The sequence below is a fragment of the Pongo abelii genome, chromosome 16 (genome assembly GCF_028885655.2).
Source record: "Pongo abelii isolate AG06213 chromosome 16, NHGRI_mPonAbe1-v2.0_pri, whole genome shotgun sequence".
NCBI classification, from domain to species: Eukaryota; Metazoa; Chordata; class Mammalia; order Primates; family Hominidae; genus Pongo; species Pongo abelii.
The window spans coordinates 78,811,092-78,838,192 of record NC_072001.2 but is presented as its reverse complement, the minus strand read 5'-3'; the positions used below and the strand labels follow the sequence as shown (position 1 = coordinate 78,838,192).

General features: G+C 46.3%; 1 protein-coding gene across 10 annotated transcripts in view; it reads left to right on the top strand.

Moving 5' to 3' along the window:
• The window catches only part of SNUPN (snurportin 1), a 29,780-nt gene extending 3,879 nt beyond the window's left edge, over positions 1-25,901 (top strand). For 6 of the 10 annotated variants that reach the window (XM_024232249.3, XM_063716238.1, XM_024232246.3 and 3 more), the window contains exons 2-9: positions 797-959; positions 4,320-4,464; positions 11,832-11,936; positions 12,175-12,268; positions 14,194-14,291; positions 16,297-16,374; positions 20,321-20,401; positions 22,846-23,440. In XM_024232249.3, the coding sequence (XP_024088017.1) occupies positions 802-959; positions 4,320-4,464; positions 11,832-11,936; positions 12,175-12,268; positions 14,194-14,291; positions 16,297-16,374; positions 20,321-20,401; positions 22,846-23,169 (1,083 nt within the window). In that variant the 5' untranslated portion in view covers positions 797-801 and the 3' untranslated portion in view covers positions 23,170-23,440. Of the gene's footprint in view, positions 1-796; positions 960-4,319; positions 4,465-11,831; positions 11,937-12,174; positions 12,269-14,193; positions 14,292-16,296; positions 16,375-20,320; positions 20,402-22,845; positions 23,441-24,042 lie in introns of those variants that run through there. The other 4 variants (XM_063716239.1, XM_024232252.3, XR_010137196.1 and 1 more) reach the window with 3 other exon arrangements.
• Positions 25,902-27,101: the final 1,200 nt, after the last annotated feature.

Below are 27,101 nucleotides of genomic sequence, written 5' to 3'. Positions count from 1 at the left end.
ATGTTGCTCAGGCTGGTTTCGAACTCCTGACCTCGTGATCCGCCCACCTCGGCCTCCCAAAGTGCTGGGATTACAGGCATGAGCCATCGTGCCTGGCGAGTTTGGGGTTTTTGACTGCTTTTGTCTTCCTCCAGGGACCCTAGAACCAGTGTTTCCTCTGGAACTAAATTTTCATAATATGAGTTGGCACTTAGTTGAGAATTAAATAACCAATTGAATAAACTGCATAGAGAGTTACATTGGTTAATGAGTGATGGCTACTCAGGAAACTATAGAGGAACTGCTCAGAAAAGGCCAGGCACAGTGGCTCACACCTATAATCCCAGCACTTTGAGAGGCTGAGGAGGGAAGATTGCTTGAGCCCAAGAGTTCAAGACTAGCCTAGGCAACATAGGGAGATCCCGTCTGTACCAATAAATTTTAAAATTGGCTGGGTGTGGTGGTGTACACCTGTGGTCCCAGTTACTGGGGAAGCTGAGGTGGGAGGATTGCTTGGGCCCAGTAGACTGAGGCAACAGTGAGCCGTGATTTCACCACTACACTCCGGCCTGGGTGACAGAGAGAGACCCTGTCTCAGAAAAAAAAAAAGGAAATATCTGTAGGAAAATAATGTTATTGCTAATATATGACTCATTTACCCTTTAACTTCCTTTTTTTCTCATGGAAACAATTGTGATTTTGCATTAAGTTAATGTTTTTTTCAGGAATGTGGCCATCATATCATAACTGCATAACTCTCTGTATACAGAAGATGATATGAAATGAATGAACCATTTTCTTACATTTTCCTTTGTAGGGAAGATGGAAGAGTTGAGTCAAGCCCTGGCTAGTAGCTTTTCTGTGTCTCAAGATCTGAACAGCACAGCTGCCCCACACCCCCGCCTATCCCAGTACAAGTCCAAGTACAGTTCCTTGGAGCAGAGTGAGCGCCGCCGGCGGTTACTGGAACTGCAGAAATCGTAAGGAAGCTTTAACTCCTTGTCTTCTTTCTCTGGGCTAGGAGCTATGAACCATTCTGAAGGCTCTAGGCTTGTCTCTACAGACTCTCCCTTCAAAGTGGACCCTTTGTAGGCTGATCTTCTTGCCCACAGGTTGGGAGGGGTAAATCCTGGCAGACGTAGGTTTCTTTTATACCCAGAGCTTAGGAGAAGATGAGGAATTAGGGAGACACCAGAGTTTGAAACCAAAAGCTCAATTATTTGGTTAAGTTTTTCTTTTTTTCCTGGCAGCTGTACTGAGCTCTGTGGTTTAGGAACTTGTGAAAGCCACACCCAGACTTTCACTCCCCACATTTCCTGGGATGCTTGTGTTTGGCTTCTGCACTCTGAATACTGGTATTGGTGTGGTCTTCCCATCTGCCTTCAGCCCAAATGTTTCTGTGGCACTCTTGGGAGTTCAAGACAAATAATTCCTAAGGGAATCTGAGGAAATGTCTTCCATACACTGAATTCTAAGTGCCAAGATGTGCAAACAGGGAAAGAGGGCAGGATAAGAGTGTTTGAGGCTGAGCTACTCTGAAGGCAGGGCCAATCCTTGTATTCTCAATGCAGCATGGGCCTCTTCTGGGTCATAAATTAAGGAATTAGGGATCAGAAGAAACTACTAACAGCTGCATAGTTTCCATACAGTCTGCATTTTGCCCAGTGTTGCATCACTGGTTGTGTTTGGCAGAGATGGTTCCCTGTGGCTCTGGGTGGCTTGCAGAGTACCTTCCCAGATCATTCCTCTCCCCATTTTTAAAAATGTAGTTATCTTTGAATAGGTAATACATTTATATGGTTGAAAATTTAAAATATACATCAGAGGCCGGGCATGGTGGCTGACGCCTGTAATCCCAGCACTTTGGGTGGCCAAGGTGGGTGGATCACCTGAGGTCAGGAGTTTGAGACTGACCTGACCAACATGGCGAAAACCTGTCTCTACTAAAAATACAAAAATTAGCCCGACATGGTGGTGTGCGCCTGTAGTCCCAGCTACTCGGGAGGCTGAGACAGGAGAATCACTTGAACCCGGGAGGTGGAGGTTGCAGTGAGCCGAGATTGTGCCATTGCACTCCAGCCTGGGCAACAGAGCTAGACTCTCAAAACAAAAATAATAATAAAATAAATAGAAGAAAAAATAATAAAAATAAATAAATAAATAAATAAATAGAAGAGTATATGGTGAGGTCTTCTTCCCATTTCTATCCCCTAGCTATCCAGTTCCTCTCCTGTATTATTAGTTTCTGGTGTATCCTTCCAAATATATATATATTTTAGACAGGGTGTCACTCTGTTGTTCAGGCTGGAGTTTGCAGATCCCGGCTCACTGCAGCCTCAACCTCCCAGGCTCAAGTGATCCTCCCGCCTCAGCCTCTGAAGTAGGTGGGACTACAGGCACACTCCATAGCACCTGGCTAATTTTTTTATATTTTGTAGGAACAGGGTTTCCCTATATTGCTCAGGCTGATCTTGAACTCCTAGGCTCAACTGATCCTCTGACCTTGACCTCCCAAAGTGCTGGGATTTCAGATGTGAGCCACTATGCTCGGCCCTTCCGAAGATATTCTATACATGTATGAGCAAGTGTGTGTGGTAGTATGTGTACAAAAGCTTTTTTTTTTACTCTATCACCCAGGCTGAGTACTGTGGCATGATCTTGGCTCACTACAACCTCAGCCCCTCAAGTAGCTGGGACCACTGGTGCAGGCCACCACACCCAGCTAATTTTTATATTTTTGGTAGAAACACAGTTTCACTATGTTGCCCAAGCCGGTCTTGAACTCCTGAGCTCGAGTGGTCTGGCCGATTCACCCTCCCAAAGGGCTGGGATTACAGGCAGGAGCCACTGCGCCTGGCTTTTTTTTTTGTTGTTACACAAGTAGCAGTATACTATATACTGTTCTGCACATTTATTTAGTGGTGTTTTGGGGGAGAAATTCTATATCAGTTCATAAAGTACCACATCATTCCTTTTTCGTGGTGCTAGGTATTCTATGGAATGGATACTTCATAATGCCATCAAGCCAGTCCCTCCTGATGGGCATCTGGGCAGTTTTCTTCTCTTGTGATTACAAACAATGCTCAGGAAATAACCACAGACAGACTTTCTTTCACACATGTGCACATATACCAGCTCTTTTATTCTAGAGATAAAAGACCATTGTGCTTCCATATGTTCTCTCTGGTGTGTGCCTTTTTATAATGAGCATGAACATGTATGTGTTTAAGAGAAACCAGCTGTGTTGGTTTCACTGCCTCAGTGGTTGAATTCCTGCCTTAGCATTGAAGAAATCAAGTGTGGGAGGTTATGTGGTATTTCCAAATCACTTTGAAACAATTAGGTTCCAAAAGTTTCTTTTTTTTTCTTTTCAGTTTCCCAAACCTTCTAGCATGTGTTGTTTTAAAACAAGATAATGATAAAGGGAAACAAATAAATAAAATATATTAAATTGTAAACTAAGTGACCTTTTTTGAAAGTTAGACAGGAACTGGAGAAAGGCCTGGCTTCTGAGAAAGCTGTATAAGCTGGGCACAGTGGCATACACCTACAGTCCATAAAAAAAAAAGTTCTGTTTAAAAACAACAAAGGTATAAAGCAGAAATCTCCAGAAGCTGTCCTTGCTTTAGACTTCTCACTGTATCTCAGTGGCTCTTCTCTTCCACCCCTGGGGTCTTTGGATGAGGTGTCTGCTAGGCAGGAAGGTGTCAGCTCTCATCTGGGGTGGGATGGGATAGGGGTGAAGTTAGCCTTTCCATCTAGTGAACCTTGGAAATTTCTTTAGATATTTTATTTTACATTCTTAGGAAACTCTGAGGAAGGCTGAGTGTATTCAGAGGGGGTTTCGCTATTTAGGATTTTGAGGGGGCAGTCACTGGTTTAGCCTTGCAAAGGAGATTCCATCATTTCTTACTTCCACCAGAATCCCCAAGTTGCTCCCAAATTTGGAGCTTTCGAATTAAATGTGTCGCATTATAGGGCATCTTCCTAGAAGACATAAAGACCTGCCCTGGCCGGACGCGGTGGCTCATGCCTAATAATCCCAGCACTTTGGGAGGCTGAGGCAGGCAGATCACTTAAGGCCAGGAGTTTGAGACCAGCCTGGGCAACATGGTGAAACCCCATCTCTACAAAAAATACAAAAATTAGCCAGGGATGGTGGTTTGTGCCTGTAGTCCCACCTACTGTGGAAGCTGAGGTGGGAAGATCACTTGAGCCCAGGAGGTCGAGGCTGCAGTGAGCTGAGATTGTACCATTCCAGCCTGGGCAACAGAGTGAGACCCTGTCTAAAAAAAAAAAAGGAAAAAAGATATGTCCTTATGCCTTTTTTTTCCTTCCAGCAAGCGGCTGGATTATGTGAACCATGCCAGAAGACTGGCTGAAGATGACTGGACAGGGATGGAGAGTGAGGAAGAAAATAAGAAAGATGATGAAGAAATGGACATTGACACTGTCAAGAAGTTACCAAAACGCTATGCTAATCAGGTAAGTGGTCCAAAGAAGATTAGACCCAGCTAATCTCACTCCCTTTACTATGCAGTCAAAGCCCACTGAAATAACTGCTGTCATAAAGAGAAGAGAATGAGGCAGGAAAAAGGAATAGGAACTGCAAAGAACATGCCAATGTACATAGAGCATATGGGATGATAAGAAGAGATGGCTTACTGTGCTATGGACTGACTAGGAATCACTGATGGAATCTGTGGGTAGTGGGGTTTGGGAACTGTTAGCCTATGCTGTTACCAAAGGCTGCCAGCCCACTGCAGAAAGCCCCTGAGCTATTGATATAGTAACACACTCCATATCCTTGTCATTTTTTTTAGTTGTCACTGCACAGCTGTTCTGGATTGGGCCTGCCCAGCCTACCACTGACTCCTTCCACTTCCCTGGGTGGTAGAATCTTTCCCAGGCAGTGTACTATGAGGCCAGTCTTGAAATTTCACACTTGGTGGCAAGTGGGAAGTACAGCTGTCCTTGAATTAAGTGAGCCTGCCCAGCTACCCCAGACCAGCCAGCTGGCCAAGGTGAGGTTCAGGCCATGAAACAGCAGATCACTATAATAAACCTGACTCAGTGCCCTTTTAGATCCAGAGAGGAAACCAACATGGCTGTGGTACCACAGGGAAAGAGGCGTGGAGAGAGACTGTTCTTGTGTTCCAGGCAGCTCAGGTATTTCAGAAAGCAGGGTATGGGTCCAAGTTGGGATGGAGGTCTCCCGTGCTATCATATACTTGTGTCTGGAACCCAAGTATCTTGTCATCTCAGAATTCTCCCCTGCCTTTAGAATATGGTTCCTGGGCCTGAGTGTGGTGGCTCATACCTGTAATCCCAGCACTTTGGGAGGCCAAGGTGGGGGAATTACTTGAAGCCAGGACTTCAAGACCAACCTGGCTAACATAGTGAGACCCCATCTCTTTTTTTTTCTTTTTTGAGACAGAGTTTTGCTCTTGTTGCCCAGGCTGGAGTGCAGTGGTACGATCTTGGCTCACTGCAACCTCTGCCTCCCGGGTTCAAGCAGTTCTGCTTCAGCCTCCCAAGTAGCTGGGATTACAGATGCCTGCCACTACACCCGGCTAAGTTTTTGTATTTTTAGTAGAGACAGGGTTTCACCATGTTGGACAGGTTGGTCTCGAACTCCTGACCTCAGGTGATCCACCCCCCTCGGCCTCCCAAAGTGCTGGGATTACAGGAGTGAGCCACTGCGCCCGGCGAGACCCCATCTCTAAAGAAAAAAAAAAACAATAGAATATGGTTCTTGGATGCACTCCCACAGCCCCTTTCTTTACCCCAAATACAGTACAGATAACATCCTCTGTGACAAAGTACAATTCAGTTTTGTTCAGTAAGCATTATTGAAAGACCTGCTCTGTGTTAAACTAGGCTATGACATGGGAAGATAGATGTGGAGCAGAAATAGCCCCTGTGCTCCTAGAATAGGTGTAGAAGATGTTTTGTGCTATAAAAAAGTGAGATGCCGGCCAGGCGCAGTGGCTCACGCCTGTAATCCCAGCACTTTGGGAGGCCAAGGCGGGTGGATCACGAGGTCAGGAGATCGAGACCATCCTGGCTAACATGGTGAAACCCCGTCTCTACTAAAAATACAAAAAAAAATTAGCCTGGCATGGTGGCGGGCGCCTGTAGTCCCAGCTACTTGGGAGGCTGAGGCAGGAGAATCGTGTGAACCCAGGAGGCAGAGCTTGCAGTGAGCCGAGATCACACCACTGCACTCCAGCCTGGGCGACAGAGCGAGACACCATCTCAAAAAAAAAAAAAAAAAAAAAAAGTGAGATTCCTTCCAACCAAGGAGGAAGGAGGGGGTGTGAAATCAGAGAAGGGTTAATGAAGGAAGAGGCAGCCTTGAAGGGTAAGTAGGATATTAATAGATAGAAGTGCAGTGCATTTTAGGGCATTCCAGGCAGTGGGAACAAACAGGCTGAGCACGAGGCCCAGAAGTGAGAAAGGAGTATATGGTGTGCCCGGAAGCAGTTTGCAGGCCAGTTAGGGTGGAGTGGCAGAGTTGGGAGAAGGAGTATGGCAGAAGAGATGTAAAGGGCCTCAAAAATATGTGCAGAAGCCGGGCACAGTGGCTCATGCCTGTAATCCCAGCACTTTGGGAGGCTAAGGCCAGGAGTTTGAGACCAGCCTGGCCAACATGGTGAAACCCCATCTATTAAAAATACAAAAATTAGCCAGGTGTGGTGGGCACCTGTAATCCCAGCTGGGCAGCATAGGAAGATCCCATCTCTATAAAAAAAATAAATAAATAAAAAAGAAATATTGCCAGATAGAATGGAAGAACTTAGCAGTGGACTGGATATGAGAGGCAGTATAAGAAGTGGTCAAGGATGTACGCTTTCAGGTCACATAGATCTGATCTCAAAGCTAGGCTCTGTGTTGACCTTAAGCAAGGTATTTTAGCCACTCTAAGTCTTTGGTTTCTTATCTGTAAAATAGGGGATAGTAATAGTACTTATCTCATAGGATTGGTAGAAGGATTAAATGAAATAATGTGCCTTAAATACCTAGCCCAGAGTCCGGAAGTGCCCCACAAGTATTAGCTGCTACTACTATTTTTTAAACAGTTATATTGAGATATAATTCACATACCATACAATTTGCCTAGTTTTATTGTGTAGTTTAATGGTTTTTTTTTTAGTGTAGTCACAAGACTGTGCAACCATCAACACTATTTAATTCTAGAACATTTTCCTTATCCCCAAAAGAAACCCCATACTAATTAGTGTCACTCTCCATTCTTCCCTGTAGCCCCTAATCACTAATCTACTTTCTGTTCCTATTTTGGACATTTCATAGAAAGGGAATCATGTAATACGTGGACTTTTGTGACTGGCTTCTTTTACTTAGCATGAGGTTTCCAAGGTTCATCATGTTGTACCATGTATCAGTACTTCACTCCTTTTTATTGCCAAATAATATTCCACTGTATGGATAGACTACATTTTGTTTATTTATTCTTCAGTTTATGGCTATTTGAGTTGCTCCTACTTTTTGGCTGTTATGAATAATGCCATTTTTATTTGATTTTTAAATTAATTTTATTTATTTATTTTTTTGAGATGAAGTCTCACTCTCTCACCCAGGCTGGAGTACAGTGGCATGTTCTTGGCTCACTGCAACCTCCATCTCCTGAGTTCAAGTGATCTTCCTGCCTCAGCCTCCCTAGTAGCTGGGACTACAGGTGTGTGCCATCACACCCAGCTAATTTTTATATTTTTAGTAGAGACGGGGGTTTCACCATGTTGGCCAGGCTGGTCTCGAACTTGTGACCTGAGCTGATCCACCCGCCTTGGCCTCACAATGTGCTGGGATTACAGGTGTGAGCCACTGCACCCGGCCAAATAATGCCATTATTAATATTCATGTACTACAAGTTTTTGTGTGAGCATATGTTTTCATTTCTCTCGTGTATATACCTGGAAGTGGAATTGCTGGGTCTATATATGATAACTCTGTTTAACCTTTTGAGGAAGTGCTAGACTGTTCTCCAAAGTGACTCCACTACTTTACATTCCCACCAGCAACATATAAGTGTTCCAATTTCTCCACAGCTTTGTCAACACTTGTTATTGTCCATCCTTTTAAATATAGCCATCCTAGTGGGTGTGAAGTGGTTTCTTGTGGTTTTGATTTGTTTTTCCCTAGTGACTAATGATGTTAAACATCTTTTCTTTTCTTTTTTTTTTTTTTTTTTTTTGAGATGGAGTCTCGCTCTCTTGCCCAGGCTGGAGTGCAATGGCACGATCTTAGCTCACTGCAACCTCTGCCTCCCAGGTTCAAGCGATTCTCCTGCCTCAGCCTCCCGAGTAGCTGGGACTACAGGCACCTGCCACCACTTCTGGCTAATTTTTGTATTTTTAGTAGAGACGGGGTTTCACCGTATTAACCAGGCTGGTCTCAAACTCCTGATCTTGTGATCCGCCCACCTCGGCCTCCCAAAGTGCTGGGATTACAGGTGTGAGCCACTGCACCCGGCCTGATGTTAAACATCTTTTCTTGTGCGTATTGGTCATTTGTATATTTTCTTTGGAGAAATGTCTATTCAAATCCTTTGCCCTTTTTTTTTTTTTTTGAGACGGAGTCTCGCTCTGTCGCCCAGGCTGGAGTGCAGTGGCACAATCTTGGCTCACTACAAGCTCCGCCTCCCGGGTTCACGCCATTCTCCTGCCTCAGCCTCCCGAGCAGCTGGGACTACAGGCGCCTGCCACCGCGCCAGGCTAATTTTTTTTTGTATTTTCAGTAGAGATGAGGTTTCACTGTGTTAGCCAGGATGGTCTCAATCTCCTGACCTCATGATCTGCCCTCCTCGTTTTTTAATTGAGTTATTTATCTTTTTATTATTGAATTATAAGAGTTTTTAATATATTCTAGATACAAGTTTCTTATCAGATACATGATTTGCACAGATTTTCTCTCATTCTGTGGGTTGTCTTTTTGTCTTCTTGGTGATATTGTTGGCAGCACAGAATTTTTAAATTTTGATGTAGTCTAATTTGCCTAGATTATGCTTAAACTCTAAGATTCAGTAACGGAGTGGTAATGCCATTAACAAGGTTATGAGATGCAGAAGGGAAGGGTAGGTGTTTCAGGGGTGGGAAGTACTTAGGCAACAGAAGGTAGTTAATTCCATTCTGGATATACTGAGTTTTCGGTGCAGAGGAGACAAACAGAAAGAGATACCAAGCAGACATCTGGCAATATAGATGGGTGTGGAGGAAAGAAGTCTGGAGATGAAGGAGCATTAGGAGGCATCCTCTTAGAAGTAACAAGTGAAGCTATAGAAATAGATGAGATCCACCCCTAATGGGAACAGCATCTAAGAGAAAAGGGGGACCTAAAACAGCCCCCTGAAGATTACATATTTTGGGGGAGTGTGTGGAGGAATGTTTAGAGGGAAAAACAGAGTAGTGCTATGTCATGGGGCCAAGGGAACGGGTGTCAAGAAGGGAGATGTGGCTGGTAGCATTACGTAAGGCAAAGAGTAGAGTGGGGAGGATAAGAAAGAGGTATGGGAGGCCAGGTGCGGTGGCTCATACCTGTAATCCCAGCACTTTGGGAGGCCGAGGTGGGTGGATCACCTGAGGTCAGGAGTTCGAGACCAGCCTGGCCAAAATGGTGAAACCCTGTCTCTACTAAAAATACAAAAATGAGCCGGGCATTGTGGCGTGTGCCTGTAGTCCCGGCTACTAGGGAGGCTAAAATGGGAGGATCACTTGAACCCAGAAGGTGGAGGTTGCAGTGAACCGAGATTGTGCCACTGCACTTCAGCTTGGGCGACAGAGTAAGACTCCAATTCAAAAAAAAAAAAAAAAGGAAAAAAAGGAAGAGGTATGAGAAGAGGTCAGAGGGCCTTCAGTAGGACTGTGGGGTAGCAGATCTGGACTGTGGCTGTCAGATTGAGCAAGAAGGCAGCATCAAGAAGTATTAAGTAGTTTTTAAACTAGGAGAAAGTGGAGTAGCTCAACAGAAATGCTGAGTGACAAAAAGTTTTTTTTTGAGACGGGGTCTCGCTCTGTCACCAGGGTGGAGTGCAGTGGTGCTATCTCGGCTCACTGCAACCTCCATCTCCCAGCTTCAAGTGATTCTCCCACCTCAACCTCTCAAGTAGCTGGGACTACAGGTGCACGCCACCACACCCAGCTAATTTTTGTATTTTTAGTAGAGACGGGGTTTCACCATGTTGGCCAGGATGGTCTTGATTTCTTGGCCTCATGATCTGCCCACCACAGCCTCTCAAAGTGCTGGAATTATAGGCGTGAGCCACTGTTCCCGGTCACAAAAAATTTTTTTTTAAGATTGGGAGTGAGCCAGGCGTGGTGGCTCATGCCTGTAATCCCAGCACTTTGGGAGGCCAAGGCGGGTCGATCATGAATGAGGTCAGGAGATCAAGACCATCCTGGCTAACACGGTGAAACCCCGTCTCTACTAAAAATACAAAAAATTAGCTGGGCGCAGTGGTGGGCACCTGTAGTTCCAGCTATTCGGGAGGCTGAGGCAGGAGAATGGCGTGAACCCGGGAGGCGCAGCTTGCAGTGAGCTGAGATAGTGCCACTGCACTCCAGCCTGGGCGACAGAGTGAGACTCCATCTCAAAAAAAAAAAAAAAAGATTGGGAGTGAGTGCCTAAAGGGAAGGAGAAATGAAAGATTCAATGAGAGAGATTAATTGATGGGACAAAGTCTTCACCAGGCTGGAGTGCAGTGGCGTGATCTTGGCTCATTGCAACCTCCGTCTCCTGGGTTCAAACGATTTTCCTGCTTCAGCCTCCTGAGTAGCTGGGATTATAGGTGCCCGCCAACACGCCCAGCTAATTTTTGTATTTTTGGTAGAGACAGGGTTTCACCATGTTGGCCAGGATAGTCTCAATCTCTTGACCTCATGATCCACCCACCTTGGTCTCCCAAAGTGCTGGGACTACAGGCGTGAGCCACCTCGCCCAGCCCGTGGGACAAAGTCTTTACAGATGGAAGAGACTGAGTGGAAGAGTTTGTCTTCCCAAATTAATTTCACCACATCACTGTTTTTGTTGGTTTGGTGTGGTGTTGTTTCATTTTTTAAGACAGATTTCCTAACATCCTGTAGTATAGTATTTGGGGCATCAGTTTGGGAAATGCTGGTCTAGTCTAAGAACATCTCAAGGTCAGGGATCTTATTCATCTCTGAGTTGTGGCGAACATAATAGTAATGATGATAGGAGGAGATGGACAAAGTAAGGAAAGGAAGAGGGTTCATCACCCTGACCCGGGAGGTGAGGCAGTAAGCATGGTGTGGTTGCAGGTGGAGATGGAGGAGAGAAGCCAAAGTTCATAGTCAATGGCCCCCATCATCCTGTCAGCTGTGCAGGAGACACAACCAACTCCCTAGAGCACATAGGGTGGAGGTGCCACTGTCAGCCTTTTCTGCCGTCATTCTTTTTTTTTTTTTTTTTTGAGACGGAGTTTCGCTCTTGTTGCCCAGGCTGGAGTGCAATGGCACCATCTCGGCTCACTGCAACCTCTGCCCCCCGGGTTCAAGCAATTTTCGTGGCTCAGCCTTCCTAGTAGCTGGGATTACAGGTGCCTGCCACCATACCCAGCTAATTTTTTATATTTTTTAGTAGAGACGGGATTTCACTATGTTGGCCAGGCTGGTCTTGAACTCCTGACCTCAGGTGATCCACCTGCCACAGCCTCCCAAAGTGCTGGGATTACAGGCGTGAGCCACCGTGCCTGGTTCTCTGCCGTCATTCTTTCACTCGGGTTTTTAATATACACACAGGATATTAATGCTTTGTCATTGCAGACTTTTGAGTAGCACACCCCTGCTGATCTTTAACACTATTTTTTGCATTTCCAGTTGATGCTTTCTGAGTGGTTAATTGACGTTCCTTCAGATTTGGGGCAGGAATGGATTGTGGTTGTGTGCCCTGTTGGAAAAAGAGCCCTTATCGTTGCCTCCAAGGTGAGTAGCTGCCTGCCCCCTATGCCAGTAGGCCTGGTCTGTAGTGGGAGGGATTCTTTGTGCTCCATTTTCCTCATACGCCACAACAGCTGTGACTGGAGTGGAGCTTGAAACACTTCCCTGCAGGAAGGTTTGTTGAGAGCCATCTTTGGTTGAGTAACATTCCTGCAGAATGAGGAGGCAAGAGGGCGAGGAGACCTTGAGGTCTAATAAGAATGGGAACTTTCTCTCCATGCAGGGTTCTACCAGTGCCTACACGAAGAGTGGCTACTGTGTCAACAGGTTTTCTTCACTTCTGCCAGGAGGCAACAGGCGAAACTCAACAGCAAAAGGTACCTACATAGAGTGTCTACTTATTGATCAGTAAAAGACAGTGTAATTTGCTTTAAAGACCCACTTTGATAGCTTATCTTTGTTTTTTTTTTTGTTTTGTTTTTTGAGACAGTCTCAATTTGGGGTTCACCCAAGCTGGAGTGCAGTGGCACCATATTGGCTCACTGTAACTTCCGCCTCCTGGGTTCAAGTGATTCTCCTGCCTCAGCCTCCTGAGTAGCTGGGATTATAGGCTGTGCCCGGCTAATTTTTGTACTTTTAGTAGAGACTGGATTTCACCATTTTGTCCAGGCTGGTCTTGAACTCCTGGCCTCATAGTGATCCACCCACCTTGGCCTCCCAGATTGCTGGGATTACAGGCATGAGCCACTGCACCCGGCCTGAAAGCTTATCTTTGAAACTGCATGTAGGCACCATCCTGGCCCCTGGACCAAGGACCTCCCCTTCAAGGTCAAGCGTCCCCAGTTGCAGAATAAATGCAGCCCCATGAGGCCTGATGGTCCATAAATTCCTGAATTAAGGTCAACATGCCTTTGGACTTCTATTATGGGACAACAGATGCAGATTTGGGGGGGAACATCCCTGAGAGAATACTAAGCATAATTGTACAGCCAGCTGATGCTGGGGCTTCCCTGCCAAACTCCCTTTTCTCTTTTCTCATTGTTGTAACCTTAGCTTCTTCCTCCCCACTGGGCCTAGCTGAGTAGACTAAGGTCATGGAGAAGAAATAACTTACCCATGGTTATTCAGTAAGGAATTGGCAGAGCTGGGCTTGCTTTCTTCTCTACCTGCTCAGGCTCCTTTGGTGGTTCCTCATGTCCTCTGTACTGAGCCCAGACTTCTCTTTTTTATTTTTTGACACGCTCTCACTCTGTGGCCCAGGCTCGGGTTCAAGGGCATGATCACAGCTCACTGCAGCCTTTATCTCTCAGGCTCAAGTGATCCTCCCACCTCAACTTCCTGAGTAACTGGGACTACAGGAGTGTGCCACCATGCCTGGCTAATTTTTTGTATTTTTGGTAGAGATGGGGTTTTGCCATGTTGCCCAGGCTGGTCTGGAACTCCTGGGCTCAAAGCCATCTGCCTGCCTTGGCCTCCCAAAGTGCTGGGAGTATAAGTGTGAGCCACTGCACCCAGCCTTGCTCTGACTTCTCTATTGGCGTTTAGTACCTTTCACATGCAGGCTTTGTCCCACCCATCCCATGTCTTTCCCCTACTCCTTATACCCACCTTCTGTTCAGCTGACTTATCTCCCCACATGTGCCCAGTTCATTCTGCCTCTGGAGCTTTGCTCATGCCACATCAGTACTTGGGTCTGAAATGCCCTCTCTTCTCCCCTCTGCCCTGTTGTTTAAACCCGGCTGGTCCCAGAAGACTATTTGTATGGCATCTCTCCCTTGAAGCATTTCCTGCTGCTCCAGCCTTCTCTTTCTGGAACTCCTGTTGCTCTTAGTATGAGCTCTGTAATTTAGCTCTTAGTTCTTCTGTGATCATCTTATCCCCTTAACCAAATGGTAACTTCCTTAAAGGCAGGGAATATTTATAGTTAATATTCCCCACATAACACAATGCCTATGATAGGAACTCAAAAAGCAGTTGTAAACTAAAATGGAAGATGACTTCCTTTTAAACCTCGTTGAGGTGAGTAAATGTGCCAGTTTATCTAAAACTTCAGAATTCTCACTTTGCTTAAGGTTTGCCTTGATCCGTCTTGTGCTGTCTTACCATGTGTCACCATGAAGCTGTAGCTGGTATCCAGTCAGGGTTCTCTCCCGAGTGAATCCTTAGTCCTTAGTGCCAGTGACTGCTGCAAGCACTGAGGATTGTTGGACTCAAGCCTCTGGGATGGGGCTCCCTAGGTTGTGGTGGAGGGAACCTGGTTGGTAGAAGAACTCTGTGCTGACTTTCTGCTTTATGTCCCCAGACTACACCATTCTAGATTGCATTTACAGTGAGGTAAACCAGACCTACTACGTTCTGGATGTGATGTGCTGGCGGGGACACCCTTTTTATGATTGCCAGGTAGGGATGGATCCTCCTCTCGTGGTTCTTCCTGTCTTCTCCTCTCCTCCTGGGAAAGCGGCTCAGCATGTGGGTTTGGTACGTGACCAACTTCTTAGTGTGTACAGGATGTGGTATATCAAGAACATTATCTAATGCTCCCTGCATCTTTGAGTGTGTTTAAATTAGCTTAGTTTTAAAAGAGAAATAGGAGGAACTAAGAGAAACATGCAGTTCTTGAGAGGAAGAAAGAAAGAAACGGCAGGGGTGTAGGCTGGGACTTGGTAGCAGCTGCACCCGCCCCCTTATCTCTCTCCAGAGTATGGGAGGATTTCTGGCAGTGAAGATTTTGGGGCAAGGGGGTGGGGATGCCACCTTGTGTGGCAGCCCCAGGAAGAGAAGGTGGAATTGAATGTAAGTCACCATCTGCTAGACTCCTGCAACCTCCACTCCTTCACCAACCACATCCTGACCCTGAAAATGACAGGGCCTCCTTGGTATGACCCAGAACCTCAAATCTCAAAGGATAGCTCTAGGAGGAGACTTTTCAAGTGAGGAGAGGCCCCAATATTCTCCCCTTTAGTTTCACCATACCCCCAACATTTTACTATTGGTGATTCTTAACAGGTAACAGCAGCAGTCATCAGGTGAGGCTGAGTGAGCCCCACAGGCCTCCATCCCTGTTAACAACACTCTCCCTGTCATTGTCCCAGTTGTATAATGGTGGGTTTGGGGGTTTTGGTACTTCCTTTTGCTCCCTGTCAATTAGTTTATCATAGTGGTTCTCAATGTGTAGTCTCTGGACCAGGCATATCAGAACGTTGTAGAAATGCACATTCTCAGACCTGCTGAACCAGAAGCTATGGGCCTGAGGCTGATGTGTGAACAGGCCTCCAGTGATCTTCATGCAGGCTGTCTTTCTAAGCCATTCCCGCACACTGGGTTTCCAAAACACACTAAGTATTGGTACTCAGAATTCTAAGGTGCATCTCATTCAAACAGTAACAATCAATATGTGCATTGCTAAGCACTTTCTGCATTAGCTCATTAAATCCCTTACAATACGTCCTATTGTAAGGTAACTACTATTATTATCCTTTTTTTTCTTTGAGACGGAGTCTCACTCTGTCGCCCAGGTTGGAGTACAGTGGTGCAATCTGGGCTCACTGCAACATCCACATACTGGGTTCAAGCACTTCTCCTGCCTCCGCCTCCTGAGTAGCTGGGATTACAGGCACTTGCCACCACACCCAGCTAATTTTTGTATTTTTAGTAGAGACGGCATTTCACCATGTTGGCTAGGCTGTCTTGAACTGACCTCAAGTGATCCACCCACTTTGGCCTACTGAAGTGCTGGGCATGAACGACTGCACCTGGCCTGTCCTTGACATATAGATATGGAAGCTGAGATGCTAAGAAGCACAGGTCTTAAGTACCTTGCCCAAGTGTAGAACCAAGCCTACAACTTAGAACATAAATTCAATCTAGAACATATTTTCCTTTAATTCTGCTGAAGGATATTTTATTACATGTATTCACAACCTACAAATTTGGTAACTAAAACCAAATATATTTTTATAATTTAAACGAAAGACTGTATGTATCTTTTTAAATTTCCAAAAGCAAAATAATTTGAAAGAATGAAGAGGCCTGGCGGGTGCAGTGGTTCACACCTGTAATCCCAGCACTTTGGGAGGCTCGAGATGGAGAGATCAAGAGGTCAGGAGATGGAGACCACTCTGGCCAACATGGTGAAACCCTGTCTCTACCAAAAATACAAAAATTAGCCTGGTGTGGTGGTGGGCGCCTGTAGTCCCAGCTACTCGGGAGGCAGGAGAATCGCTTGAACTTGGGAGGCAGAGGTTACAGTGAGCCGAGACTGTGCCATTGCACTCCAGCCTGGGCAACAGAGCAAGATCCATCTCAAAAAAAAAAAAAAAAAAAAAAATAGCATGGGGTGTTTTTGTTTATATTAGAGTTTGAAATGGAAAGTATTTCATCTTTCTGTTTCCCTTCTCTGTGGCAGACTGATTTCCGATTCTACTGGATGCATTCAAAGTTACCAGAAGAAGAAGGACTGGGAGAGAAAACCAAGCTTAATCCTGTAAGGCCTGGTGTTAGGATCACAGAGTTCCTTATGGGGAGTAGTGTGGATTGGTCTGTTATCTAAATATAATCATTATGTATGAAATGATCTTTTTTGAGGCAGCATGGTATAAAGGGAAGAGTATCAATCATGTAGATCTGAATTCCATTTTTGGCTTTTATTATTACTAATTTAACATCCTATGTTCTCACTCATAATTGGGAGCTAAGCTATGAGGATATAAAGGCATAAGAATGACACAATGGACTTTGGGAACTCTGGGGAAGGGTAAGGGGGGTGAGGGATAATTGAGTGCAGTGTACCCTGCTTGGGTGGTAGGTGCACCAAATCTCAGAAATCACCACAAAAGAACTTATTCATGTAACCAAACACTGCCTCTTCCCCAAAAACCTATTGAAGTAATAATAACTAAAAAAAGACTAAAAAAAAAATTATTACTAAGTTAAGTTAGTAATCTCACTTACCCTTAGATTTTCCATCTGAAAAATAAGATAATAACATCTAATTTACAGGGTTGTTATAAGAACCGAATTATATAAATATGCAAGTCCTCCTAACATAATACTCATGCTAGGCACTCAATAATAATCAGTGATTTAAATATGTGACAGCTATTTTCAGGGCATTTTATTAGCCCTGCAGATTGGCATTCGCTTGGATTGCTTACAAAAAATGTTAAAGCCAAGGGCCAGGCGCTGTGGCTCATACCTGTAATCCCAGCACTTTGGGAGGCCGAGGCAGGTGGATCATTTGAGGTCAGGAATTTGAGACCAGCCTGACCAACATGGCAAAACCCTGTCTTTACTAAATACAAAAACAATTAACCAAGTGTAGTGGTGCACGCCTGTAATCCCAGCTACTTGGGAGGCTGAGGCAGGAGAACCACTTGAACCCGGGAGGCGGAGGTTGCAGTGAGCCAAGATTGTGCCACTGTACTCCAGCCTGGGCAACACAGCGAGACTCTGTCTTGGAAAAAAAAAAAAAAAGTTAAAGGGAATTGGACAACCAGTTATAGGAGAATAAATATGATCAGTACTTTCAGTGATGTTATTGTCATGTAGGTCCTGGAGGGACATGCATTGAGGAAGGGGAAGGCTGCTCTCTCTAAGACACTGGTTTAAGTGCTCTATGTGTATTATCTCACTGAATCCACACAGCAACCCTATGAAGTAGATATGTGCTGTTATTATCCCATTTTACAGATGGGAAGATGGAAGTATATGGAGGTTAAATGATTGGCAGAATGGGATTCAAACCCAAGCAATCTGACTTTAGAGTTTGTAGTTCTAATCACTTAAGTTATGCTGCTTCAGTCTAAAAATCCTTGCGGGTGTGAAAAGGATTTCACTAGCCCTTTATTAGTGGTAGCTGTCATGGGGCCAAGAGAATAACACACAACCCCTCAACCTAGTACAATACAGTGGTTCTCAGTCCTGACTGTATGTTAAAATCAACTGGAGAGCTTTTTTTTTTTTTTTTGAGACAGAGTCTCGCTCTGTCACCCAGGCTGGAGTGCAGTGGTGTGATCTTGGCTCACTGCAAGCTCCGCCTCCCGGGTTCATCGCATTCTCCTGCCTCAGCCTCCTGATTAGCTGAGACTACAGGTGCCCTCCACCACGCCCGGCTAATTTTTTGTATTTTTAGTAGAGACGGCGTTTCACCATGTTAGCAAGGATGGTGTCGATCTCCTGACCTTGTGATCTGCCTGCCTCAGCCTCCCAAAGTGCTGGGATTACAGGCGTGATCCACTGCACCCGGCCCACTGAAGAGCTTTAAAAAAAATACCTGGGCCAGGCCAGGCGCAGTAGCTCATGCCTGTAATCCCAGCACTTTGGGAGGCTGAGACGGGCAAATCACGAGGTCAGGAGATCGAGACCATCCTGGCTAACACAGTGAAACCCCGTCTCTACTAAAAATGCAAAAAATTAGCCGGGTGTGGTGGTAGGCGCCTGTAGTCCCAGCTACTCGGGAGGCTGAGGCAGGAGAATGCCTTGAAACCAGGCGGCCGAGCTTGCAGTGAGCCGAGATCGTGCCAGTGCACTCCAGCCTGGATGAGGGAGCAAGACTTTGTCTCAAAAAACAAAAACAAAAAAAAAACCTTGGCCAGGCACAGTGGCTCACATCTGTAATCCCAGCACTTTGGGTGGCCAAGGCAGGTGGACTGCCTGAGCTCAGTAGTTCAGAGCAGCCTGAGCAACATGGCAAAACCCCATCTCTACAAAAGAAATACAAACAAAAAAATTAGCCAGGCACGATGATGTGTGCCTATAATCCCACCACTTTGGGAGGCTGAGGTAGGTGGATTGTTTGAGCCCAGGAGTTTGAGACCAGCCTGGGCAACACAGCAGAACCCCATCTCTACAAAAAAATACAAAAACAGATTAGGCATGGTGGCGTGCACCTATAGTCCCAGCTACTTGAGAGGCTGAGGTGGGAGGATCACTTGAGCCCAAGAGGTTGAGGCTGCAGTGAGCTGTGATTGTGCCACTGCACTCCAGCCTGGGTGAAAGAGCGCAACCCTGTCTCAAAAAAAAAACAAAAAACAAAAAAACAAAAACCTGGATCCCACCCCAGACCAGTTCAGTCAGAATCTCAGGGTAGGGCCTGTGCATCAGTAATTTTTTTTTTTTTTTTTGAGACGGACTCTTGCTCTGTTGCTCAGGCTAGAGTGCTGTGGCACAATCTCAGCTCACTGCAACCTCCGCCTCCCAGGTTCAAGCGATTCTTCTGCCTCAGCCTCCCAAGTAGCTGGGACTACTGGTGTGTACCACCATGCCTGGCTAATTTTTGTATTTTTAGTAGAGACAGGGTTTCACCATATTGGTCAGACTGGTCTCGAACTCCTGACCTCGTGATCCGCCCTTCTCGGCCTCCCAAAGTGCTGGGATTACAGGCGTGAGCCACCACACCTGGCCAGCATCAGTAATTTATTTTTATTTATTTTTTATTTTTAGAGACAGAGTCGCTCTGTCACCCAGGTTGGAGTGCAGTGGCGCAATCTCGGCTCACTGCAAGCTCCGCTTCCCGGGTTCATGTCATTTTCCTGCTTCAGCCTCCTGAGTATCAGTAATTTTTAAAAGCTCCCTAGATGATTCTTGTGGATAAAAGAAGGTTGGGGCTGGGTACAGTGGCTCATGCCTATAATCCCAGCATACTAGGAAACTGAGGTGGGAGAATCCCTTGAGCCCAGGAATATGAGGATGCAGTGAGCTGTGATTGTGCCACTGCTCTCTAGCATGGGTGACAGAATGAGATCTCATCTCTAAAAAAAAAAGGGGGAGGGAAGATTGGGAACCACGACCTAGTAGTTAAGGGAGTAAGTAGAGGGGAATTGGTAGAGAAGGATGAGACTGAAAACTTTTCTTCTTTGTTTTTTTGTTTTGGCTTGGTTTAGTTTGGTTTGGTTTGGTTTTTGAGACAGGGTCTGGCTCTGTCACTCAGCCTGGAGTGCAGTGGCACAATCTGAGCTTACTGCAGCCTTGACCTCAGGCTCAAGCGATCCTCCTACCTCAGCAGCCTCCCAAGTAGCTGGGACTACAAGTTTTTCTTCTTTGACAGAGATTTTCTTTTCTTTTTACTTTTTTTGAGATGGAGTCTTGTTTTGTCACCCAGTCTGGAGTGCAGTGGCATGATCATGGCTCACTGCAACCTCCCCTTCCCGGGTTCAAGCTATTTTCCTGCCTCAACCTCCCAAGTAGCTTGGACTACAGGCACATGCCACTATGCCTGGCTAATTTTTGTATTTTTAGTACAGATGGGGTTTCACCATGTTGGCCAGGCTTGTCTTGAACTCTTGACCTCAGGTGATCCTCCTGACTTTGCCTCCCAAAGTGCTGGGATTACAGGCATGAGCCACTATGCCTGGCCTGACAGAGATTTTCAGTTGCTTGGGCCAGTATCATTTATAACATGTACTAATTCCTTGTTCTAATTTCTATTTCAGTTTAAATTTGTGGGGCTAAAGAATTTCCCTTGCACTCCCAAAAGCCTGTGTGATGTGCTATCTATGGATTTCCCTTTTGAGGTAACGAAACCATTGTCTTTATTGCCTTGACATGATGATAGGCTGCAGAGAGACTTAGTTACACAAAGTCTTAAAATATTCCTTGATTGTGCTGTGTCAAAGCATCAGGATGGGACAAAGGTGATTCTGGAGAAAGGATGTAGTTGCTGCCCTTCAGAGCCTGAGCTCAACCCCTGCTGGATAAGTCAGAATGCTGGCACTGGAAGGGCCCTTAATGGACAGCTTGTCCAACTCCCTCATCTTACAGATGGAGAAACTGAGGCCCGGAGAAACTGAGGCCCAGATAGGAGCAAGACTTGCATGCCTAGATCCTTCTCGTGTGCCTCTTCCTACTGCAAGCTGAGACCCAGGTCCCTGGTTTGGCTGTCGTGGCTGCTTGTAAAGTGAAGGGGCTTCTGTGACTGAATGACCCCAACAAATGTCCAAATCCCTAATCCTTTTCTCACCAAAGAAGATGGCCCTTGGGGACAGCAGCACTTGCTGAGCAGGAGCATGAGTCAGGTGACCACCTCATTCCAGTTTGCTCAGGACTCACCCTGTTTTAGCACTGAAAGTCTCACAGCGGCTGGGCATGGTGGCTCACGCCTATAATCCCAGCACTTGGGAAGGCCGAGGCCAGTGGATCACTTGAGGTCAGGAGTTCAAGACCAGCCTGGCCAACATGGCAAAACCTCGTTTCTACTAAAAATACAAAAATTAGCTGGGCATATTGGCACATGCCTGTAATCCCAGCTACTCGGGAGGCTGAGGCAGGAGAATCGCTTGAACTTGGGAGGCAGAGGTTGCAGTGAGCTGAGATTGAGCCACTGTACTCCAGCCTGGGCAACAGCACAAGACTGTCTCAAAAAAAAAAAAAAAAAAACCTCACAGCCCCAGAGGCTCCCCTGTCCTCAACAGTTTTGTCAGCCTCAGAACCTGCAGTTACCTTCTCTAGGCTCAACAAGCACATTTTCCTTTGCCCATCATTCCCTTAAAAATTCTGCCTTGGCCGGGCACAGTGGCTCACACCTGTAATCCCAGCACTTTGGGAGGCCGAGGCAGGTGGATCACCTGAGGTCAAGAGTTCAAGACCAGCCTCGCCAACATGGTGAAATCCTGTCTCTACTAACAATACAAAAATTAGCCAGGCATGGTGGCACACGCCTGTAGTCCCAGCTACTTGGGAGGTTGAGGCAGGAGAATCTCTTGAACCTGGGAGGCGGAGGTTCTACTGAGCTGAGATCGCACCACTGCACTCCACTGCAGCCTGGGCAACGAGTGAAACTCCATCTCAAAAAAAAAAAAAAAAATCTGCCTAGTCACTGCAAGCATTTGCTTGAACTGGATGTAATTTTGTATAAGGATCACAGCTTCCCGAATGAGGAAATGGCAAAGGCTGAGTTGCCAGCATTTCTGGGAGTCAATTAAGAAGGTGGTAAGAATACCATCTTTATTTATAACCCTTATGCCCCAGTGACAATAAATGCTTTTTAGAGATGAGTCACTGAATCATAGAAAATAAAATGTGGGACTGTAGGAGGTCTTCCCGTTGAGAAAAACTGTTTCCCAGAACATGGCTCACAATTAATTTAGGGGGAGGTTTAGGCAACCAACAGTAGCCAGGAAAGCAGGGCATCTGGACAGCCTGTTTCCCCTGTGCGCAGTAGTCTGCTGCCCCGGAGGGGCCTGTCCAGTTCCTCTGCTTTTCATTCCATGCACAGAGCTCATCCACCACAACACAGACCCCTAAGTGGTGGAAAGTCCGTGGAATCTGGGGACAGAAGACCAGAGTTCAAGTTGAATTCCTGCTTCCTACTCACTGTGTGTTTTAAGGAGGTCCTCAGAACTCCCTGAGTATGAGCAGCCCCATCTCTCGGACACTGTCATGGGTAAGATAGTAAAATAGTGGGCAGGAAAGCACTCTGTAAACAGGAAAGTGCTATTGATGTTTTTCTTTTCTTTTTTTTTCTTTCTTTTTTTGAGACAGAGTCTCACTCTGTTGCCAGGCTGGAGTGCAGTGGTGCGGTCTCAGCTCACTGCATCCTCTGCCTACTGGGTTCAAGCGGTTCTCGTGCCTCAGCCACCCGAGTAGCTGGGATTACAGGCATGTGCCACTATGCCTGGCTATTTTTTTGAATTTTTAGTAGAAATGGAGTCTTACCATATTGCCCAGGCTGGTCTCAAACTCCTGAGCTCAAGCAATCTGCCTGCCTCAGCCTCCAAAGTGCTGGGATTATAAGCATGAGCCACCACGCCCAGCCAATGTTTTTATTTTCTCAAATTTAGTTTTCTAGGCCATTTCTTTATTTAGAGAGACTGCATGTGTGAGAAGCTGGGGCTCTTTCCTCTGTCAGTGACCCAGAAAAAGGAGTCGGACCACAAAAGCTGCCCTTGTGTGTATAGGCTCTCCTGGAAACATGTGGCCCCAGAAGTCATTTGATCCTCAATTTCCCCCCGTCTTATAGGTAGATGGACTTCTCTTCTACCACAAACAGACCCACTACAGCCCCGGAAGCACTCCCTTGGTGGGCTGGCTGCGCCCCTACATGGTGTCAGATGTCCTTGGTGTAGCTGTGCCGGCTGGCCCGCTGACCACCAAGCCAGACTATGCTGGGCACCAGCTCCAGCAGATTATGGAGCACAAGAAGAGCCAGAAGGAAGGCATGAAGGAGAAACTCACACACAAGGCCTCTGAGAATGGGCACTATGAGTTGGAGCACCTGTCTACTCCCAAGTTGAAGGGTTCTTCCCATAGCCCAGACCACCCTGGATGCCTCATGGAGAATTAAAGAGAGAAGCCTCCTTAAGGAGCCACAGGATGGTACCTGGTCCCAAAAGGAATCCTGGAGAGGAGGACAGTGACAACAGGTGACTTCATTCTTTAGAGTGAACTTTCCAAACCCAGTCCAGCTGGAAACAGCTTATCTATAATCTGAAATGCTGGCTCAAACAGTTTGGGGAGGTTCCCAGATTGCATAGCATTCAGATTGATTTGAGCAGCTCCTACTGTGATAAGTGTATTCCAGATCCACAATGTAAATATATGTGATTTGTAAGAAAGAACTGGTTTGTGGTTCTTAAGCTTTAGATAGCCATGAATCTCCCCTTCCCACCTCAGTCCCCTGGGCTACTTCAACCATGGCTGTTCAAGTCTTGGGCCATTTCACTCTTTTTAGCACTCAAAGATTCTGCTGAGTTTCCAGTTGCTGCTGCCGAAAGGTTTTACCAGGAACTGCAATTCTGGGTATTTGAATATGTTCCCTCTTCTGAGAAGACAAGTGTGATTTTCTTTGGTTTAGACATTGCCAGAGATAAAATGCAAATGTAGTTCATTCACTCCTTCAGCAAACATTTGTGCCTACCAGGAGATAAGCTTGTCCTAGGCCCCTGCCAAGTAGAGGGGTTATGGAGGTGGACAGGACTTAGTCCCTGCCCTTGAGGAGCTCACACTCCCGTGAGAAAAGAAGCCCACCAGGACAGTTTGGGAGTAGAGGCTGGAGAGAGATAGCAGGTTTTAGATTTTGTGTCATGGATGAAGGGAGCTAAGAAAGAACTTTGAGCAGGCAAGGTCCCTTGAGATTTGTGAACTAGAGCTCTTTGGCAGCTGTGAGAATGGAAGATTGTGTTGGAAACTGACTAATTAGTTTCTGCTTTGTGTTCAGGAAATGGATCCCACTTCCTGTGGCTTCAGTCAGCTCCCACATTGCTTCCCATCTTTCTAGGACTCTGTCATGGATACAAGTACTTCACCATTCCTTCCAGCAGCACTAGTGTCCTGTGGACAAATTTTCACAGGGATCCAGGTCAGCTCTTGTCTGACATGCAGTGGTCCCTGCATGTTGATTAGTTCTGGGAACAGATTCGGGCAGAGGTAGTAGTTATTTGGAGCCTGATTACACAACTTCAGTACATCCAGTGGAACTAGTCTTAGTGTCGGCTCTTAGAGAGTTGCTCAAGCTGACCTTGAAAATTGGAGAAGGAAGACTCCCCCTTCCCACCCTCATCCATTGATGATCCTGCTGGCTGAAGATTCAAGCATTTGCCTACATCAATAAGCTCTTTCCTGAATTTAGGTCAATTCTGTAATAGGAACATTGTGTTCCTCTTGCCAAGGAGCATGTTGTAAGTGCCTAAACATTTAGTCTCTGTTTGATAATTTTCTGAGTGCTCTAGTCTGTGCTATCAGCAGCCAACCATATCAGTTCAGAAGCTGTGCATGCTAGTGTCAATAGTGACTTGGCCACGCTCTGTTCAGAAATAATCAGGTCTGGAAGGACTACTTCCCCAAAGGGCACACACAGGCACTACAGGCACACACACTCTGGGGACAGCTGCATGAATCAAAGTATGTATCAGCCAAAATTATCAACAAGCACAACTTGATTTTTTTTTTTTTTTATTTTGAGATGGAGTCTTGCTCTGTTGCCCAGGCTGGAGTGCAGTGGCACGGTCTCAGCTCACTGCAACCTCCGCCTCTCCAATTCAAACGATTCTCCTGCCTCATCCTCTTGAGTAGCTGGGATTACAGGCGTGAGCCACCGCACCCGGAGACTATAACAGCTTTCAATGAGGTCTGTGAGTCCTTGTGGCGAATTATATAACCAGAGGGTAGTCTTCGGGGTCCCCAAACTTGCAACTGGTATCCGAAGTAACGGTAGTCTGTGGACTATTCCTTGAGTTTGGGAAATATATATGTAAATACATAAGTGTGATAAAATATAATCACTGTGAGAGCTGGCTGTATGGATGTGGTGGGCACAAAGAATGGCTACTCTACCTGCAGAGGAAAATGTTCAAACAGGTGTCTTTTGAATGGAGTCCTTCAAAGATGAGTAGATATATCCACCAGGATATACCTTTTTTTTCCTTTTTTGAGACGGGCTCACCCTGTTGCTCAGGCTGGAGTACAGTGGTGCAATAATAGCTTACTGCAGCCTTGACCTCCCAGTGATCCTCCTGCTTCAGCCTCTCAAGTAGCTGGGATTACAGGCATGAGCCACCATGCCTGGCTAATTTTCATATTTTTTTTAGAGACAAGGTTTTGCCATGTTGCCCAGGCTGGTCTCAAACTCCTGAGCTCAAGTGATCTGCCCACCTTAGCCTCTCAAAGTGCTGGGATTACAGGCATGAAGCCACCATGCCCAGCCAACACAACCATCTTTAAAACAGGTGGCAAGAGGTGGTTTGATAATCCCTGAAGAAATATGACCAGGTGGAGGCCAGGCGCGTGGCTTATGCCTGTAATCCCAGCACTTTGGGAGGCCGAGGCGGGCGGATCACGAGGTCAGGAGATCAAGACCATCCTGGCTAACACAGTGAAAACCCATCTCTACTAAAAATACAAAAAATTAGCCGGGCGTGGTAGCGGGCGCCTGTAGTCCCAGCTACTCGGGAGGCTGAGGCAGGAGAATGGCGTAAACCTGGGAGGCAGAGCTTGCGGTGAGCCGAGATCAGGCCACTGCACTCCAGCCTGGGCGACAGAGCAAGACTCCGTCTCAAAAAAAAAAAAAAAAAGTGTAAGGGGCACTCTGAAATAGGTCCTTCAAGCTACCATTCAAAAATATCAAGATGTGGGCCGGGTGCAGTGGCTCATGCCTGTAATCCCAGTGCCTTGGGAGGCCGAGGCAGGCGGATCATGAGGTCAGGAGTTCGAGACCAGCCTGGCCAACATGGTGAAACCCTGTCTCTACTAAAAATAAAAAAAAAATTAGCTGGATGTGGTGGCGGGTGCCTGTAGTCCCAGCTACTCGGGAGGCTGAGGCAGGAGAATGGTGTGAACCCGGGAGGCAGAGGTTGCAGTGAGCCGAGATCGCGCCACTGCACTCCAGCCTGGGTGACAGAGCGAGACTCTGTCTCAAAAAAAAAAAAAAAGCTGTTATAGTCACAATCACAGTTTAATCACAGTGAAAGGAAACAGAGTAAAGTCGGCCAAGGGAAGAGATGCATGGAGCAGAAAGCAGGAAAGTTCCAAATGCAGAGCTCCCAGTGGAATCATGAACAGAGTTAATTTTCCCAGTATGTGTAACAATACTCACAGAGTATTGCCAATCAGGCAATCTCACCTGAGCTTTGATGTCCAAAGTTTTTTTTTTGTTTTGTTGTTGTTGTTTTGAGATGGAGTCTCGCTCTGTTGCCCAGGCTGGAGTGCAGTGGCACAATCTTGGCTCACTGCAACCTCCACCTCCTGGGTTCAAGTGACTCTCCTGCCTTAGCCTCCCAAGTAGCTGGGATTACAGGCATCTGCCACCATGTCCAGCTAATTTTTGTATTTTAAGTGGAGACAGGGTTTCCCCCATGTTGGCCAGGCTGGTTTTGAACTCCTGACCTCAGGTGATCTGCCCACCTTGGCCTCCCAAAGTGCTGGGATTACAGGCATGAGCCACCGCGTCTGGCTGGAATGATGTCCAAAATTTTTATTGGGACTCAGTCATGTGGACCTGGTTGTCTGCCCATGTGACTGACCTCAGTCTCCAGCCCCTCCAGAAGTCTACCTGATAAAGTGTGATCCAAAGTCTTCCCTCCTCCCTCATCGCATTGCTAAACTATCTGGTACGCCCCAAAGACTTCTGCCTAAATCACATTGTTAGACTGTCCAGTGTGGCCTAAGGTCTGCCTCCTGGTAAACAGAGATACTTTTATCAGGCAAGACATTCCAAGGGCTTAGAGGTTACCTCCCAGGAGCGAAGGGCAAAGGCCAGAACTCTCTTTGCAAGGTTAAGTT